This window comes from Cyprinodon variegatus, unplaced genomic scaffold (genome assembly GCF_000732505.1).
Source record: "Cyprinodon variegatus isolate N-32 unplaced genomic scaffold, C_variegatus-1.0 Scaffold168, whole genome shotgun sequence".
Taxonomy (NCBI): domain Eukaryota; kingdom Metazoa; phylum Chordata; class Actinopteri; order Cyprinodontiformes; family Cyprinodontidae; genus Cyprinodon; species Cyprinodon variegatus.
The window spans coordinates 509293-526315 of record NW_015150621.1 but is presented as its reverse complement, the minus strand read 5'-3'; the positions used below and the strand labels follow the sequence as shown (position 1 = coordinate 526315).

The 17023-nt window shown below is 39.7% G+C and overlaps 1 protein-coding gene across 6 annotated transcripts in view; it reads right to left on the bottom strand.

The window, feature by feature from the left end:
• Nucleotides 1-14129, bottom strand: part of golim4 (golgi integral membrane protein 4) — a 34217-nt gene extending 20088 nt beyond the window's left edge. For all 6 annotated transcript variants that reach the window (XM_015378270.1, XM_015378275.1, XM_015378271.1 and 3 more), the window contains exon 1: nucleotides 13525-14129. In XM_015378270.1, coding sequence (XP_015233756.1) covers nucleotides 13525-13711 — 187 coding nt within the window. In that variant the 5' untranslated portion in view covers nucleotides 13712-14129. The remainder of the gene's footprint in view (nucleotides 1-13524) is intronic.
• Between the last annotated feature and the right edge of the window lie 2894 nt (nucleotides 14130-17023).

Genomic DNA, 17023 nt, shown 5'->3' with positions numbered 1-17023 from the left:
ACACAGTGTGCAAAGCTGGCACATCTTTCAGTGTCTAATTAAGATGCTGGAGATCTCAAAGCTCACATGGACACTGAAAAACATAACAAAGCTGTGTGAGGGGAGAGTTATTCAGCAAAGTTGACCGAGCGCTTTGAAAGACCTGGGAAACAGGACGCTGTAATGAGGTAATTTGTTGAAACTGTATTTTCTAATACAGAAGATGTCATATTTGATTTTATTTATGTATTTTAAAAGAGACCTATACATTTGTTACTGGTTTTTACAGATTTTGTTTTACTACAGAAGTTATTTAACATTTAGGTATAACATAGCATGTTCATTAACCTTTGAGAAGCCTGTCTGAATCTGTGGGCAAAGTGTCCCATTTTGGAAATCAAAAAAAGCCCCCTCCCCTTCTTTTAGATGCATCTCTTGTCCTACGCACTTGAATCTAATGGATAGGCTAGCTCAATAGCATCAGTCAAGTTTTCCTGAGATCTCACTGGAGTCGGTTGTGATGAAGCAGAGACACAACTAAAGATTGCAGGTCACTGGGCCTTGAAGGCTGGAGTTTGAGACGACACCTCTAATGAATTTGTTAATCTCTCCACATCAGCTCCCAATTTAAAAAAAATCAACTTCCTAGACAACATATAAAACAGTGTGCCGTGTTACACTTCCACATGTGCAAATCCAATTGATAAACCGGATTTGTCTTTTTTTATATATATTTTTCATCCTTTAATCCTTCAATAGTGCTACTCAGCAAGGCAGACAACCCCTCATGGTAAAATTAATAAGTTTAATTTGGCTTTAATATGTTTAATGGTTGTGGGTGCGCCTATGATTAACTTAGCCTCTTGTAATAACTGAGCTAAGTCTCAAATTCAATCATAAGTTCTTGGAAATGCACTCTAATCATGATAATATAGAAATAACTGCAAAATGGAGGATGTTGGAAGCTACAGAAAAAGGAGAATTAATAGAAATGATGCGTTTAATGGAGGAATGCTTCATTACATGTAAAAAAGAAAAAAAAGAAAAAAGAAAGCAGATCTGGATAGAAATAATTGTGAAATCTATGATAAGGACGGAGTAGAAGCTGCAAAAGAAAAGTCTGACAACACTGTGTGATTGTAATTCTAAATAATCTGGAATGAAAACATCCTGTTTGTAAACATGACAGCAGAGAGGCTCTGAAGAACTGAAGACTTGGTAGTTTCAGTTTATGTAGCTGTGTGCAGATCCACACGACACTTTGCAAATGAGAAACAGTAACTGGGTTTCAGTTGCAAACCTTTGTCAATATTTTGCTCATTACAAAAACAACACAATTTCACAACTGCTGTATTTTTATTTAAAATCTAGAGTTGGGCATCGAGAATGAACAGGAACCAGTTGCAATCTTTCAGTTCTCCCAGAATCGTTCAATTTATTCATTTATTTTCAATTCTAAGTTGATGTTCATTATGCCAATTGAAAATAGAAGTTGCCTGATATCAGCGAAAAAGAATATTCAGCAGTGTGTGCGCAGCGGCATTAGAAAGTGTGGCTTAATGTTAATTAAGGAAATGACCAGATTAAAAACCCAGAGCCCCATCTTTGACGTGTTGCACCGGTGTTGTGGTAAAGTAGGTTTTCCTGAGGGAAATAGTTCCTCCTCTAAATTCATAGAGCAGAGCCTTTATTATATTGTCTGCCTCTTATTTTACGTATTAACAGATTCCCACGTTGTTTACAAATTCTGAATAAAATAAACAGCACTTTAATGTAAGTCTGCCAAACTTATGAATATTTTAAGCATCTGTGTCATATGATAAATCCCACTAACTGAATGACAATAGGAAACCGCATCATTCCTCAGTCCATAAAAAGTAAAACCAACCTCTTCCACGTCTAGCTGAGTGGGATGAAGGGGCAGTAAACAATGCAGAGGGTATAAATTCTGTCAGGATGCCGTCCTGCTGCGCTGCTTTTTAAACACTCGATGAAAATTCATAAGATTATATTAGACTTCATAGGTTTGATATTTCGATACTGGTTGAAAATAACTAGGTGATCATTTATAGTAAAGTTCACACAAAATTATGTTTTAATTTTAATGAGAATAGCTTACCAATACCTTTGTCAGAATATTATTTATCTTAATGGTGCGTAATTCCAAGCTAAATGAAAACCCCGCATCTCCTTACTATACATCACATTCAGTTCTCTATCTCAGGAAAACCAACTGATTGCATCGACTTATTGACTTGAAAGAAATCCCTCACACCAAGCATGCTTGTAGCGACAGTGGAGAGGAAAAACTCGAGGAAGAAACCTCCAGCAAAATCACGCTCAGTGTGAGCAGCCATCTGCTGAGGCCGACCGGGGTTCAAGGAGACAGAAGCAGACATAGAAAAAGAAGCACAGATATAAAAGGTAACTGTCAACCAGCTCCACAGGCGGCCCCATCCTGGAAACACACAGCCAGGCAGATGAGCTCTGAGCCAGCTCCCATGTCAGAGGATGAAAGAGAGCAAATAGGGTTAGTCACAGTCAGAGAAACAGGACTACACTGAAAAACAAGCTCCAGCATCTTTAAACAAAGGCTTTGATGGCAGCAGCATAGCTGATATTTCTCTCCGGGATGGAGTCACAGCCAAACAGGAACAGACCAGATGAAGCTACCATAGCACACATAGCATACGAAGCAAGATTATCTCATTAACCAGAATGTAGTTTCCAAGGATGCAACAGTACCACAGCTCTCGATCGTAAAGTATAACATGCATATGTAGCCTTTCTACAAAAATAACCCAACTGAAGACCCTATAAAGCCATAATGAGTTAATGACATCATGTAAGAACTTATGAAGCTCTGGAATGTCTTGCCCAATCAGAGGATTATTTACAAATATAAAAAAGGGAACAGTTGAAGCAAAGCAGTACATTGTTCTTCACACCTTTCATCTCAATACACACACACTATTCATAAGGACATCAGTGGTCACCCATCTAGTTCAAAGATATGAAAGAACCTGATGTCCTAGAATATCACCTTCACTGCTGCACATAATGACTCATAATGAGCTTTTCCAAATTTAATAACATTTCACTAAACAAAAACTGTTTTAAGGTAAGCACTAAACATAAAAAATGTTTCCCCCTTGCAAATAAAACCCATCATGCCTTTCCAACTGTTTTATTTTTTTATTTTTCGTTAACATGAAGATAAAGTCATGGTGACTCTGTGGACAACAAAGTGAAGTTATAAGGCTAGATGGAGTAATGTTTTTGTTTGTTTTGAGTAAAACCAATCAGATCAACAATTTTTGTTAAAATACCTTGTGAGGACCAGTTACCAAGAAAAGTTCTACTACATCAAGAGCAAGATCAAAGAGCTTTGAGTTGGTTTAGGTCTAAGGAATTCATTCAGTTTAGTTTAGGGTTAGGTATACGTTTTTAATAATTAGGGTCTGGGCCATGCAAATGAATGGAAGTCAATGAAAAGCTCCATTGCAATGGAGAAAACTGGCATTTGTGTGTGTGCACACTTACTTGTTTTTTTGTCATGTTGTGGGGACTAATTTTCTAGTAAAAGGGGGCAGGTATTAGATACATTGTGGGAAACATTTTCTATAAATCATAGCACATCTTGGGGGCTGACTTTTTCTCATGGGGACCAATGCCTGCTACCCATGGGTACAAATAATTTGTAAGGATTAGGTGTTAGGTGCAGGACAAAGATCTAAATTGAGTTGGGGAGGTTATGGTTAGAACTTTATTGAAACTTTATTGATCTCACATTGGAGAAATGTACCTCTGCATTTAACCCATCCCCTTGGGGAGCAGTGGTCTGCCATTGTGTGGCACCCAGGGAGCAGTGTGGGGTTAAGGGTCTGGCTCAGAGACTCAGAGTGTCAGTCTGTGGGAGTGGGACTTGAACTCAGAACTTCAGGATTCCCAGCTCTATGCCCGAACCACGAGCCGGCCACTACCCAAATGAGGTATGAGCCCATAATGGTTTGATTTAGGCTAAGGGTCAAAGTTAGGCTTCAAAAATGGGTTAGAAATTAATGGAAGTCAATGGAAAGTCCCCACAAGGATGGTGTGAAACATGTGTATGTGTGTAACCACAATGAAACGATGTGGTTCTTATAGTTGAGTTTATCAGAGATCTCCTGCCAGCCTGTGGCTAGGTTGCTCTTATTTATTACTTCCTGCCTTATTATTGTGTTGTACTTTAATTGAATATATAATGATGAATGTTGAATAGCTGCTAGAGGATAGATGTTATGTAAAGAATGCTGGTTTTTATTTTACAATTATTCTTAAAGGCAGTACTAATTTGAGTCAACAAAGTCTGATTTTCAGTTCCTGTTCTAAATTGTAATGTAGATGTAATTATATTATAACAAACCAAACTATCTGATCTATCCTATGGGATTCTTCTATTCAGAATAATGTCCCAAAAATAAAAAACTAAGCTATGGATAACTAGTGTTTGATCATTGAAATTTATCTTACATTTAGTGTCAATTTCCTCGAGTTACTACAAGTAGGTGTGAAACCTGCAGAAAGCATCCAGCAGAATTTTCACAGGTTTTAAGCTTCCTGTTCTTGAGGCTACTGTGGGTGCTTTATTCTAACCATGCTGTGGTAAATGTTTCCCGCACATGTAGCACCTCTGTAGCCCTCTGCACCCCCCCCCCAGTAACAGAAACACTAAAGGGAAACTCAGATTCACTACACAGATGGATTCTTTTAAGCATGTTTTCTGCCTACTCTTAGTGTCAACTCTAAAATTTAAATTAATACCGATGACCACTGAGGCCAAATGAAAGGTTTATCTGTTCTCTACAAAGTTTAACTGAGGTAAGTCTGCTGAGCAATCAAGAACAGTGACGGCACGGTCCACAAAGCACCTATTGACACATCTGATCGTGTGGACAGCTGCAAAGGTCTTGATGTAAAATCAAATCAGCATCCTCAAAAAGCTTGTCAGCAGGAAGAAGCACGAAACACTCTAAACTAATGACCCAGAATCACGGACCATGGACTAGCATTTCGCCACAGAGTAGTTCTTATAGGGTTCTCTTAGACCATAACAATCTTATTTGGAAAGCCAAGTTATTACATTCTTGTTTCTTTTCATATACCCCAGCCCCTTTCAATAGAAATGGAAAGCAAGATGCTGCTCACATTTCCACCGATTCAGTAGGAGGCTTTCTATAAGGAATATGGCAGTTGTTACCCATGTCCTTTGTGTGGAGACTCATGTAGCACCATCAGTCTTATACATCTCCCAAACACTTTAAAACAGGCTTTGCTTCACAATCCTCTCAATGCCGAAGTTAACTCTGGTCCTCTAGAAAGCATTCATCTAGTTTTCTTTACATTCACAACATTGACACAGCACTATGAGCCACCAGCTTTCCCAGTGAAAAACCTGCTCTTTACCCCACTTTTGGAATGACTGAGACTGGATTTCTTTTCTAGTGGATTTATCTTTACTGCTTTTATGCAGCATAATAATTAAAAGAGAAACTGAACTTCAATTCAATGGGAAAATACTTTTTTAATCCCAAAGGGAAATTAAATGTCGCAGTAAGTAATATGTTTTTTTTGTTTGTTTTTTTTTTTCCATCAAGTTATGTTATATTGTAGATTGTTGTAGATAGCTGTAGGCAGGAAGGATCTTCTGTATCGGTCTTTCCTGCACTTAATCTGGAGAAGTCTTCTACTGAAGAAGCTTTGTTGTCGTTTATCTTCTGAAGAGGATGCTAACTGTAATCCATAATCTTCTTCAGTTTAGGAAGAATCCTTATATGTGAAATAAACTCCTGAAGTTCTAGAGGAGTTCCTAGGACAGAGCTGGCCTTCTTTATGCCTCTAATCTCTGATGTTGTTACCACAGCAGATGATGCAGAAAGAGATCAAACTCTCCACAGCAGACTTATTTAAGATATTTAGCATCTTGCTGCAAACGCCAAAGGAACTAAAGTTCTTTAGGAAGTATAATCTGCTCTGTTCCTTCTTGTAGATGGCTTCACAGTTGTGTCTCCAATCTAGCTTGTTATCCAGGTAAACAAGGAGGCATTTAGGCTACGTTTACACTGCAGCCTGAAGTGACCCAAATCCGATTTTTTTGCCCACATGCGACCTGGATCTGATCTTTTCATGGCTTTCTGAACAACACAGATCCAATTTTTTCCAATCCGACCCAGGCCACTTGGCTATTTGGTCCTGAATTAGATACGAATCTAATCTTTTCAAATGAAACCTGTGTCTGAACGGCCAGGTCGCATTCATCCAACCTAACACCATTAGTAACTGACATAGGTCACTATTGTGCTGCTTGCTACACAGAAGAACCAAAAAAACGACAACCATGGCGGACGATGATGCGGATAGTAGTACTCGTACTCGTCGTCTCCCGCTTTATCCGGAACCGGGTCGCGGGGGCAGCAGACTAAGCAGAGACTCCCAGGCTTCCCTCTCCGCAGACACCTCCTCCAGCTCTGTTGGGGGAAGCCCTAGGCGCCCCCAGGCCAGCCGAGAGACATAGTCTCTCCAGCGTGTCCTGGGTCGTCCCCTGGGCCTCCTCCCGGTGGGACGTGCCTGGAACACCTCCCGAGGGAGGCGTTCAGGGGCATCCGAAGAAGATGTCCGAGCCACCTCAACTCACTCCTCTCGATGTGGAGGAAAACCGGCTCTACACTGAGCCTCTCCCGAATGACCGACCTCCTCACCCTATCGCTAAGGGAGTAGCATCCCTATCGCTAAGGGAGTAGCATTTATGTTTAACCGAGGTTTTAAGGTTTGGAAAGATTGCTAGATACGCTCCAACACTACCATCCATCTTTACTTCCGTAAACATGAAGCACGCCTCTGGAAAGCAAAGCCTAGAGCTTCCACTGTTCCTCCCATCCTGCTCTACTCCAACTTCCTCGGGGCTTGAGGAGAGCATGCACTATATTATTATACTCGTAGGAGCAAAACATGCGGAAATGAATGCTTAATTTAATATGACATTAAAAAAATCCCCATCAGCATCCAGCATGTGTAAAGTGTCTGCCCAAATATTTTGTTTTTGACGTGTATTTTTGTAACAGGGATAACTGGGATCATACACGGTTTGTATGAACTGTGTTTGTCCTCTACTTCCAACTCAGCATCTCTTCATCCATGCTTGCGACAAGAAGTTTCTTTCGAAGTTTTGAGATGCGCCTTCGGAAGCTGCTGTGACCGGATTTGATTAAACTTTTAAGCCTCTCGGTATAAAATAAATATTTTGATCGAGATGAGAAATCTGCTTCCTGGTATGTTGAGGTACCAATAGTTTGCATCCAATCATTTAATTAAATGGTCTTAGTTTTGGGGAATATAAGAATTATGCTCTAATTTGTAGTTAATGATCTGTCATTACCATATTTTTATTTGACAAACCAGATTTTCTATGTACTTTTTCCTCTTTGGTGCAATTGCGATTACGGATCTGGACCTGGCCGGACCATAGCGGTCCGTGACATGACTGCGCAAGTACTCCGCACGACATAAGTGAGCTGGGCAGAGCGGTGATGGAGGATGTGGAATCAGGGGGTAACTTGTTTCCTATAGATTTCACATTGCCCATGTTGATTCATGGAAGAGATGGCTTCATTTATTTTTCCCTTTTTGTCTGCTTGCTCCTGCTCTGCCTCCCTGACGCCTCCTTTTTAAATCAGCCGGTACTTGTGGAAGCAGTTGATGTATTATTTCAGCTTTAGAGATGTTAAAGAGCTGCTCCCTGGTGTAAAAGATTATTTGCTATAGTTGCTGTGGTTAAACATCATAACAAGTATCCAAAAAGGAATAAATAGAAGATATACAAACAGAGAAACTAAAGTTCTCATAAAAAAAAAAAAACAGACAAAAGAGAACAGTTACTCCAACATGCAGCACCCTTAAGCAGCACAATTAGAAGTAGAACATGGGTTTATTCTTTAATTGTCAGCCATTATCTTTGCAAAACACAAATGCTTGAATGAGTTTTATCACTGGATATGTAATGAAACTGTATTTGAGACAAATTTCTAAAATTTCTAATTTTTTTCTAATCTAGATGTTCCTGTAGATACCACAACTCAAAATTAACACAAAAGAAAATTGGAAGTTAATATATTTAAGCTACTTTCTTTGTGAATTATGCAGTCTAATTAATCTACCATTAGTCTTTGAGGCTTTGCAATCAAAGAGACAATTTTTTTCCCCCCCAGAGTGCTTGCTGAATCATTTAAATCGATAACAATTGCCAGGCCATTGTTGCAAAGGGCGACAGGAAATCAATATGGCTGGCTCACAGCCCACAAGCTATTTACATGCTCTAAATATAGGAGAGAACAACGCTTAACATTTGGTGGAAGACATTCACTCCCTGGAGCTTTGGGACTTGTGGGGTCGCCCGTCACTTCATAATGTAAGTTCTGGGTGCGGTTCAAATACTGAGCCACAAAGAGTTAAGCAACAGCTTTGCATTTTTAAAAAATGTCACAACCCTTCCATTCTACATCAGATCGGCTTCACTGCAGCTTTTTAGTTTCATTGCAATCATCACTTGATATAAAGGAAAGTGACTTAGCCACTGCTTTACATACACTAAAGAGCACTGTTATGGTATCCTGAAAAAAACAACAAAAGCCTCCATTCATGACGAGGTTAGAGCCTTAAGGCAACTCCTGCTAAACAAAGCGGCGAGGAATTGAGACCGAGGATTTCTGGTTATGTGGATTAAAGACTACTGTAGAGGATTGGGTATAGAGTTTGTGGAAAAGACCAAACACAGATGTGCTACAGTATAAACCTTTGGTCTTAAAGGCCATTTGGTAAATAGCTCCCCGCCCTGTTGGTCATTTTAAACTAAAAATGATGAAGTAAAACAACACCCTCACATCCTCTAAGCTCAGCAGAGTGTTTAAGAGAGTAAATAAGGGCACTTTACTACCGTTTACTCTTCTGAAACAGCTTTCTCACTGTTAGCCCAACCTCTAATGCATTAGTTAAAGGAATTACTAAAGGAGGCGTGACCTTAATAGCAAATCTTTTTAATGAATCAAATGTCCCTACTCTAAATCCAATTATGTCCTTGAGTTATTATCATTATGAAAACCAAATAAAGGGGCTCAAACCTTTAAAATGCGAATACCTTAGATTTCTTGGCATTATCAGTCTTCTACATTGAGAGTTTGTCTGCAGTACAGTTTTCAAACAGACTGCATCACTAAAACATATCACGTCCAGAGAAATGAAATCATTCTCATCCTACAGGTTCAAAAAAATATAAAATTATAAAATATGATGTTTGACCTTTAAATAAGTCATTTCATAGCATTAATACTTGGAAATGCTTTGAACCTTTTCCCTTATTGTTCAAAAGTTTTCTGCTGGGATCTTGTGGGATAGATCAACACAAAGTGATGCATTCACTGTAAACGTGAAGCAGGATGAAACAAGGATATATGGCTTTCAGAGTTTTTAAACCATTACGAATCTGAAAAGTGTGGTGAACACATGCTTTCAGTCAATCTGAGTAAGTGCTTGGATGAACTACATTTTGCTGCAATTCCAGGAGCAAGTGTTTTAGGATATGTTTCTAACAGCCCTGCATCACTACAGACCGAATATTTTTTTTATTCTTGTTCAGAGAAAAACTCTAGACTGGAAGGAGGATTTCTATAAAAAAAAATAAAAAAAAATCATAATAACATCTAAAGCATTCCACTGGAGCTCTGGCTGTTTGTTTAAAGTTAGTTTACATTTCTGTCTCCATGAATTTAACCTGCTTGGGTCGTCCCTACAGCATGACGCCACCTCTGCCATGTTTCACTGTAGTAAATATTGGATTCTGTGTCAAGGGTTTAACATAGCATGTTTTTCTACATGTCTGATGGGGCCCCTAAATAAATGACCAAAAACATCAAACTGGTTATCGTTTTTTGCTTTCTTTCAACAATAGTTTTTTTTGTTAATTTTTTCCATAAATGCTCACCTGAGCTGTGGATCCTTGCAGCTTCTACAGCGTTACCACTGGCTTCTTAGCTCCTCCTCCAATTGAAGCTTCGCTTGTGATATATATTGGTTTTATATTTTATGTTCTTTGAAAATCATACAAGTTTTGTATCACAAATGAAGCACTTATTACCTAGGCACTCTCATTATCTAAGTTTCTGTTTCCTTGAGAGCATGATAGAATTTGTTTTTGTACTCAAAAGCTCTCGGAGCCATGCTCTGACCATGATGTAAAAATGTTTTTGGTTTGGGCTGTCCACTAGCCCTGGGTGGGTTCGGGGGATGCCGGTTCCATATTTTGATTTCTGTAATCATGCGCTCCAGGCGTGAGAGGGAGCGATCACTTTTCCTGATTGAGTGAAAGATTTTACTTTGAAGTTTGGCATAAATGGCGGGGGGCTTGTTGACACTGGCGGGGTCTGCTAGGGTTGCGTACGGACGCCTAGCTGCGCGGGTTGCTGCCATGCTAGGATCAACCGGCCCTCCGATCCTTGTGTCACGCTAGGGGGACAATATAAATTGTATTGAGACTATATAATTTGTATTCAGCACCGTGCCTTGATTAATGTGCTTGCTTTGCTGTTTTCTGTGGCGGAATAAAACGGCACATTTTAATTCTAGCAGAAACAGTTTGTGTGTTCATCTTTATTGCCGACTCATCCCAATCCTGCCTAAATTTCATAATACAGCTTGCTTGTGTTGGTAGGTCTGCAGTGGTTTTAAAGGCCTTTCTGATTTTGGATTCTAGATCAAATAAAACTCTCTGAGCTTTCCAGCGCTTGAGTTATTGTTTTGCAAACAATCTCCTGATTTTTTTTCTCCATAAATTTCTCTCTGGTCCGTCTCATGTGTTATTTTGGTCTTTAATTGTTCAGTGTTCTCTGCTAGAACCTGTGGATCCTTTACACAGGTGACTACAGCAGAAAAATGGCTGCATTGAACTTTATTCAGACGGACTAAAAGCTGTATGGTCCAAAACTATTTCATTCAATTTTCTTTTATTAAAATAGTATACATGACTTTGTATTGAGCCATAAAATAAGATCCAAACACATTTTAAGTTTTTATCTTCTTGATGATAAAATGTGCAACATTTTAGGTATTAAAAATGATTTAAAAGAAACTCCATATAGGATTTAAATCATTTGAAGATCACATTTTACAGGCATCAGGTGGCCAAGTAACTAGATGACCTTTGGACACTATAAACATTTACACCACCCCACTAGAAATGTCACAGAGACCCCAGTACTGCCCTGGGTGCCTTCTTCAAATAAAGCTGGTACCAAAAAGCTTCCAGCCAGCACCAGGCACATTACAGAAAACTCTAGCATGTCTTCCATAAACATCCTAAATTAAGCCACACCATTCCAACTGTACTGGCACTTTGCAGCGATCAATGTTTTCTACTCTGGAACAAAACGGCTTTAAAAAAAAATCTATAATCAGATGGCTTTCTGAATGCAGGACATGTCACCATTATCAAAGTCTGGGCTTTAACTTTCAGTTGAATTGCTGGACCACAACCTGATTATGTCAAATGTAAAATAGTTTGTGATCTGGTAAAATGATCTCTAATAGTAAGGAGATTGTTAATAATGGGATAATGTAGCTGTTATGCTTTAAAACCTGTTTGGGTTTTTTTCCCCTAATGTTTAAAGTTAACAGGACATCCCCGAAGTGGCTCCCTGGCTGGACATAAACCAATTATCATGTCCTGAACATTGTGCCGGATCAGTGTTTTGTAAAGTGCAGCATCTGTGCTTCCATTTCCTGCTCTGATATTAAAGTTGTGGCAGCAGCAGAAATCCAGGGAGACCTTCTGTCTGGGTGACAGATCACCACCAGGTCATAACAACCAGGTGTCCGTGAAGCACAGAGTAAAGGAATAAATAAATGAAGCTCTCCAGGGTTTGAGGTGACTTTAAAAGCAGGCATGTGCTACACAAGAAGCAACATTGTGCAAACGCAAAAAAAGCTCTGAAGATTAACCCGGAATCTACAGATTAGAAAGACAAAGACAGGGAGCTTCTGTTACTGTTTTAGTCTAACATGGACTCTGATAGAATGTAATGCTTTTAATCCAATCCCAGCTATAGTTGGCTGTAAAAGTAACCCCTACCTTAAAGGTGTTGTGAAGGATTTTCGAAAGTTTTTTTAAGACTCGTGAACTCGTGAAGACGGGTCAGCCAGGACAGCGAGGTGTGCAACCCTTTTTTCCACCTGGATCCCCGCTCTTTTTCACCCTCATGTCCCTCCATTGTCGCACAAACCTGTCCCCACTTTCTCACCGCCTCGGCCGTATCCAGACCCACAGCTAGTTCCTGATTGTCCCTAATAACATGTGGCTTGGAATAACATAGCTCAGACAACGCTTCAATATTGAACTTAAATCAAAAATATCTGCGGGAAAGTCACTAAGACACACTGCTGCAGGGAGTATAACCAGCACTTTAAATTCAATTCAATTCAGTTTATTTCTATAGCGCCAATTCACAAAAAATGTCATCTCAAGGCACTTTAAAATTCAACTAGATCATACAGCCAATTTGATTCAGTTTTCTATCTAAGGAAAACCAGTTAATTGCATCAACTCATTGACTCGCATGCAATCCCTCACACTAAGAATGCTTGTAGCGACAGTGGACAGGAAAAACTCCCTTCTAACAGGAAGTTAAAGTGTGCATGCACAGAAAAATATGGCTAAAGGCTGATTTATATTGCCAAACTAGGTCGTCTGCATAGGTGTCGCAGTGAACAAAAAGACGTCCCCGCCCCCTCCTCAGACACTCAGCTGCACCTCGCCCAAATTGTAGGTGACCGCAGACAGTGTCACAGACAGGAGACCGGCCTGTTTTGTTTTTATGAAAACAACTCGTGAAGTTTGACCAGCTAGAAGATCGAGGTGCGCAAGAACGCTGGGACCCTTTTTCCACCTGGATCCCCGCTATTTTTCGCCCTCATGTCCCTCCGTTGTCGGACAAAAATCGCCACCTTGGTCGTATCGAGACCCACAGCGTATTGAGCATAAATAAAAAAGGTCTACGTCAACCTCACTGCGACACACTGCTTCGGGGAGTATAACCAGCCCTTAACAGGGCGAGCACGTATGCAAACATATCACCCGAAAAATTGACAATTAGGAGGACCACTTATTTAGATGATCCACCCAGAAATAAAAGATTGTCCTCTATATCTTAAAGTACTGGTTCATGTGAGTATATATTTAGTTAACATGGCAGATGTGAAAGAATATCAGAACTCAAAGTGGGTTATTACTGCAATGAGTTATTAAGTATATCCATATAAGTGCAACATTAAATAAGATTTTTGTTTTTTTTAAAAATGCACTTTAAGTCTGATAAAGTTATTATGACGTTTTTTATAGATTTCAAAGGACAGTTTAGGTCTTAAATCTAAGAGTTTAGTTGCATTTCGTTTTTCTGCAGAGATCACAGGTTTCATGCAGCTTCTCTGCCCTGCTGTCAATCACTTCACCGACAGCATGTTTACCTTGGAGCTGAGCCGACAGTGACTCCTGGTGCTGCTGGTACTTCACGGCCATCGCCTCCGTCCTCTTCAGCTGTTTGTGCATCTCATAGGACATGAGCCCCCCGTACATCATCCCGCAGACCACGGTGACCAGCAGCAGGCACTGGAAGATCCGCCGCTGCCTGCGGGAGCAAACCCCGTTTCCCATGTTGGACCCGCACCCCTCCCCGCCGCCGGAGCGACAAAGCCCCGTCTCTGCTGGTGGAAACTTCCGACTCAACTTTTCAAAGGCCTCCCCTCACTCACCGAGCATTTCCACGCCACTATAAACAGCACAGCTTTACGTGCAAACAGTGTGCATTATTTAAACCAACTCAAAGCGACTTCAAAGGAACCGCTCGGATCTACGTCTCACTTCAAAGTACCGCTTCTGCTCTGAAAACATGCAAAACTAAACTCTCGAACTTTCACGTTTCTCGGTCGCTTCGGTGTTTCCTCCTCCGCCTTCCGAAGTATCCAACGCAATTCAATCCACGCTTGCTAAAGTTGAAAGATTCACACACAGGACGAGGCCCTGTGAAGTACCTTTAATTTTAGTTACGTGTCAACTGAAAGCAGCCCTCCATCCAACTGCAGCTCTGCAGGAAGTCCCTCCTCTAAAGTCACAGATTTCAGCCCTCATGCCTGCTGCCAATTGGCCGCCTGGGAGCTCCATCAAAAGTCAAGGCAAGGAGCCACAAGTCAAATCACTCTAATGAGATCTTGTGCACTTTTCTCTTTTGGTCATTTCTAACTTGCAATAGAAAAGTACGGTAGAAAAGCCACTGATTACTAAATAAGAGGATTAGGGCCACTGAAAAAAAAGTTAACTGATTTTTTAATTTTATTTCAGTTTAAGAAGGGAAAAGTCATAATTATGACTTTTTTTCTCAGAATTCTGACTTTATCTCAGAAGTCTGACTTTTTTTTCTCAGAATTCTGACTTTCATCTCAGAATTCTGACTTTAATCTCAGAATTCTGACATTTTTCTCAGAATTCTGACTTTTTTCTCAGAATTCTGACTTTATCTCAGAATTCTGACTTCTTTTCTCAGAATTCTGACTTTCATCTCAGAATTCTGACTTTCTTTTTCCTCAGAATTATGACTTTAATCTCAGAAATAAATAAAAATTAAAAATCTTTCTTTTATTTTCCAGTGGCTCTAATCCTCTTCTGTAGGTTACAGTAATCCCTTTATAATACACCTTTTTTACAGAATAATTTAAAACACATTCTTTTGCAAAAACAGGGGTTTATTTATGCATATAGTCATAGAAAACACATTCAGACCACCAGTGGAGGTGAAAGACCAATTTACCAGGGGGGGCAGGGTGGGGACTGTGTATTTCATGGTGGCAGGCTTGGACTGGTAATCTGTGATACTGGTCATTTGGCTCGTGGGCCGGTCATAATTTCAGCGTGCGAGTGCCGGTCCTCCTTAAATCATACCGGCCCCATCACTCATTCTCTGGCCGAAGCGCCTACCTGTGACAGTAAATAACCCAAGGAGCTCAAGAAGTAATACAATTTTAACTACTTAAATGATGCATGCAGTATATATAGCCCTTCCTTGCCATGCGCATCCTTGTGACGGTTGGCATATGGTGTAATTTTCTATTTCTTGTAAAATCCTTTTTCTTCAAACTTTAAAAGCAACAATCCTTGCAACAATCTAAATTATAATACAACTAAAATGCTTTCCATAAGCTAAACTATGATGTTTCTCGTAGAATTTAGGAATTTATGTTGAAATATTTTCCAAAAATATGTTGATGGGGTTTGCATCTGTAGGTTAACGTTCCCCTTCTTACGTGCATTGTTGCCAGGTTGGGATGTTTCCCAATCTGGCAGATTAGGATGGCCGTCTATGGGTAAAAAGTTTTTTCTTTAGATTTATGGCCTAAGAGATCATTAGGCTTTGGTTGAAATTGGTTAAGATTTCGAATATGCAGGCGGTTTATGAACTTTGTTTGGGCTGGAAAACCTGAGTCAGTGACGGTGCCGTATGTGTGAGTGGGTTTTTGGCTGGCTTCGTGCAAGTGTGGATGTTACGCAGCAGCAGTTACTGTCACGTCTGTGTTAAGACCGCATTATAGAAGTCTTGGTTATGGTTGTCGTGTGATATTTGAAGATAAATCTGTAATCCACAATGTGTATTTGTATTGGGTTTCACATTTGAGACGGACGTGTTTGACTGTGCTTCTATTTTTACTAAGTGGGCCAGTGTAGATGGAAAAATGCCCGAGTATGGTTTCCAGTCCAAGCCTGCATGGTGGCACATAAAGAAATATACAAAGCAACATCAGCTGCAGAGAGAAAGCGACTGAATAAGCAGATCAGGAAGGCCAGCTCTGTGATTGGATGCCCTCTGGACTCAGTGCAGCAGGTGGGAAACAAAAGGATCCGAACTAAATTATCATCTCTGTTGCTCCTCATCTCCTTCAGTGACAGACTGCTACACCCTAAAAACAACAGGGAGCGTTATCACAGATCCTTCCTCCCAGCAGCTGGCCACTGTTGGCCCTTGTCTAGAACCACCCATGCAGACTACGCTTGTTTTCCTAAATTTCTTTTTCTAAATGTTAATTAGCTAGGTAACCCATTATAAACACAAGCCTTTTGCAAAGACTTTATTTTCCCAAGACTGTTTTTAACACAAAATATTCTTATCTCCTTTTTAGTATAGTCAAAAGACCTGATCTTCCTAAGGTTTGCATATAGAGAAACATGTATAAACTTGTTAGCCGGTGCAAAGCTGATTTTCATACCAGATGCAAAGTAATTTTCCTATGTAAATAGAACAGAACAATGGGAAAAAACACATATTTATCAGTGTAGGATATGTAAATATAAATGCTTACTACCCTCAAACACATCCATTAACCTGGAACTGATGTGCAGTTTTTATGTCTATAGCACATTTGAAAATCAGGTACAGAATCCCACACTAAAAGATCTGCACTAATTGTGGCCACAAAGGAGACATTGGTACAATGAGAGACAATACAAATAGAAGCTGTAAAAATGGGAACATAATTTGAGTGTTAGAAATCAAAATAGAATTGTATTAGTAGAGAAAGAGACATCTGTGGATGCATTTGAAGACATCACCACGCTACTGCATATAGCATGAGCAAATAAAATAAAAAAAAATTATAAAATAACAGGAAGAGAATAGTTTTTTTGTGTGTGTCTTTGTTCTGTTACAATTTCCAGACCCCTGAAAGTTCTTAATTCATTTGATCAAACAGCTTTTCTAAGGTATAAAGTCCATGGGATCACAAAACCATTATTGTATTAATTTCAGAGCTGGGGTTAATTTGCGCAGAAACTGCATTTTTTGGTGTGAAATGTGCATATTGCACCTTGAAGAAAAACAAGCGGGCAATATTTAAATATTTAAATATTCAAGCAACAGCTCATGGCAGTAGCTAGAAAATAAAAACTAGAATGTGTGAGCGAGCTTTAAAAAGTGTGGAA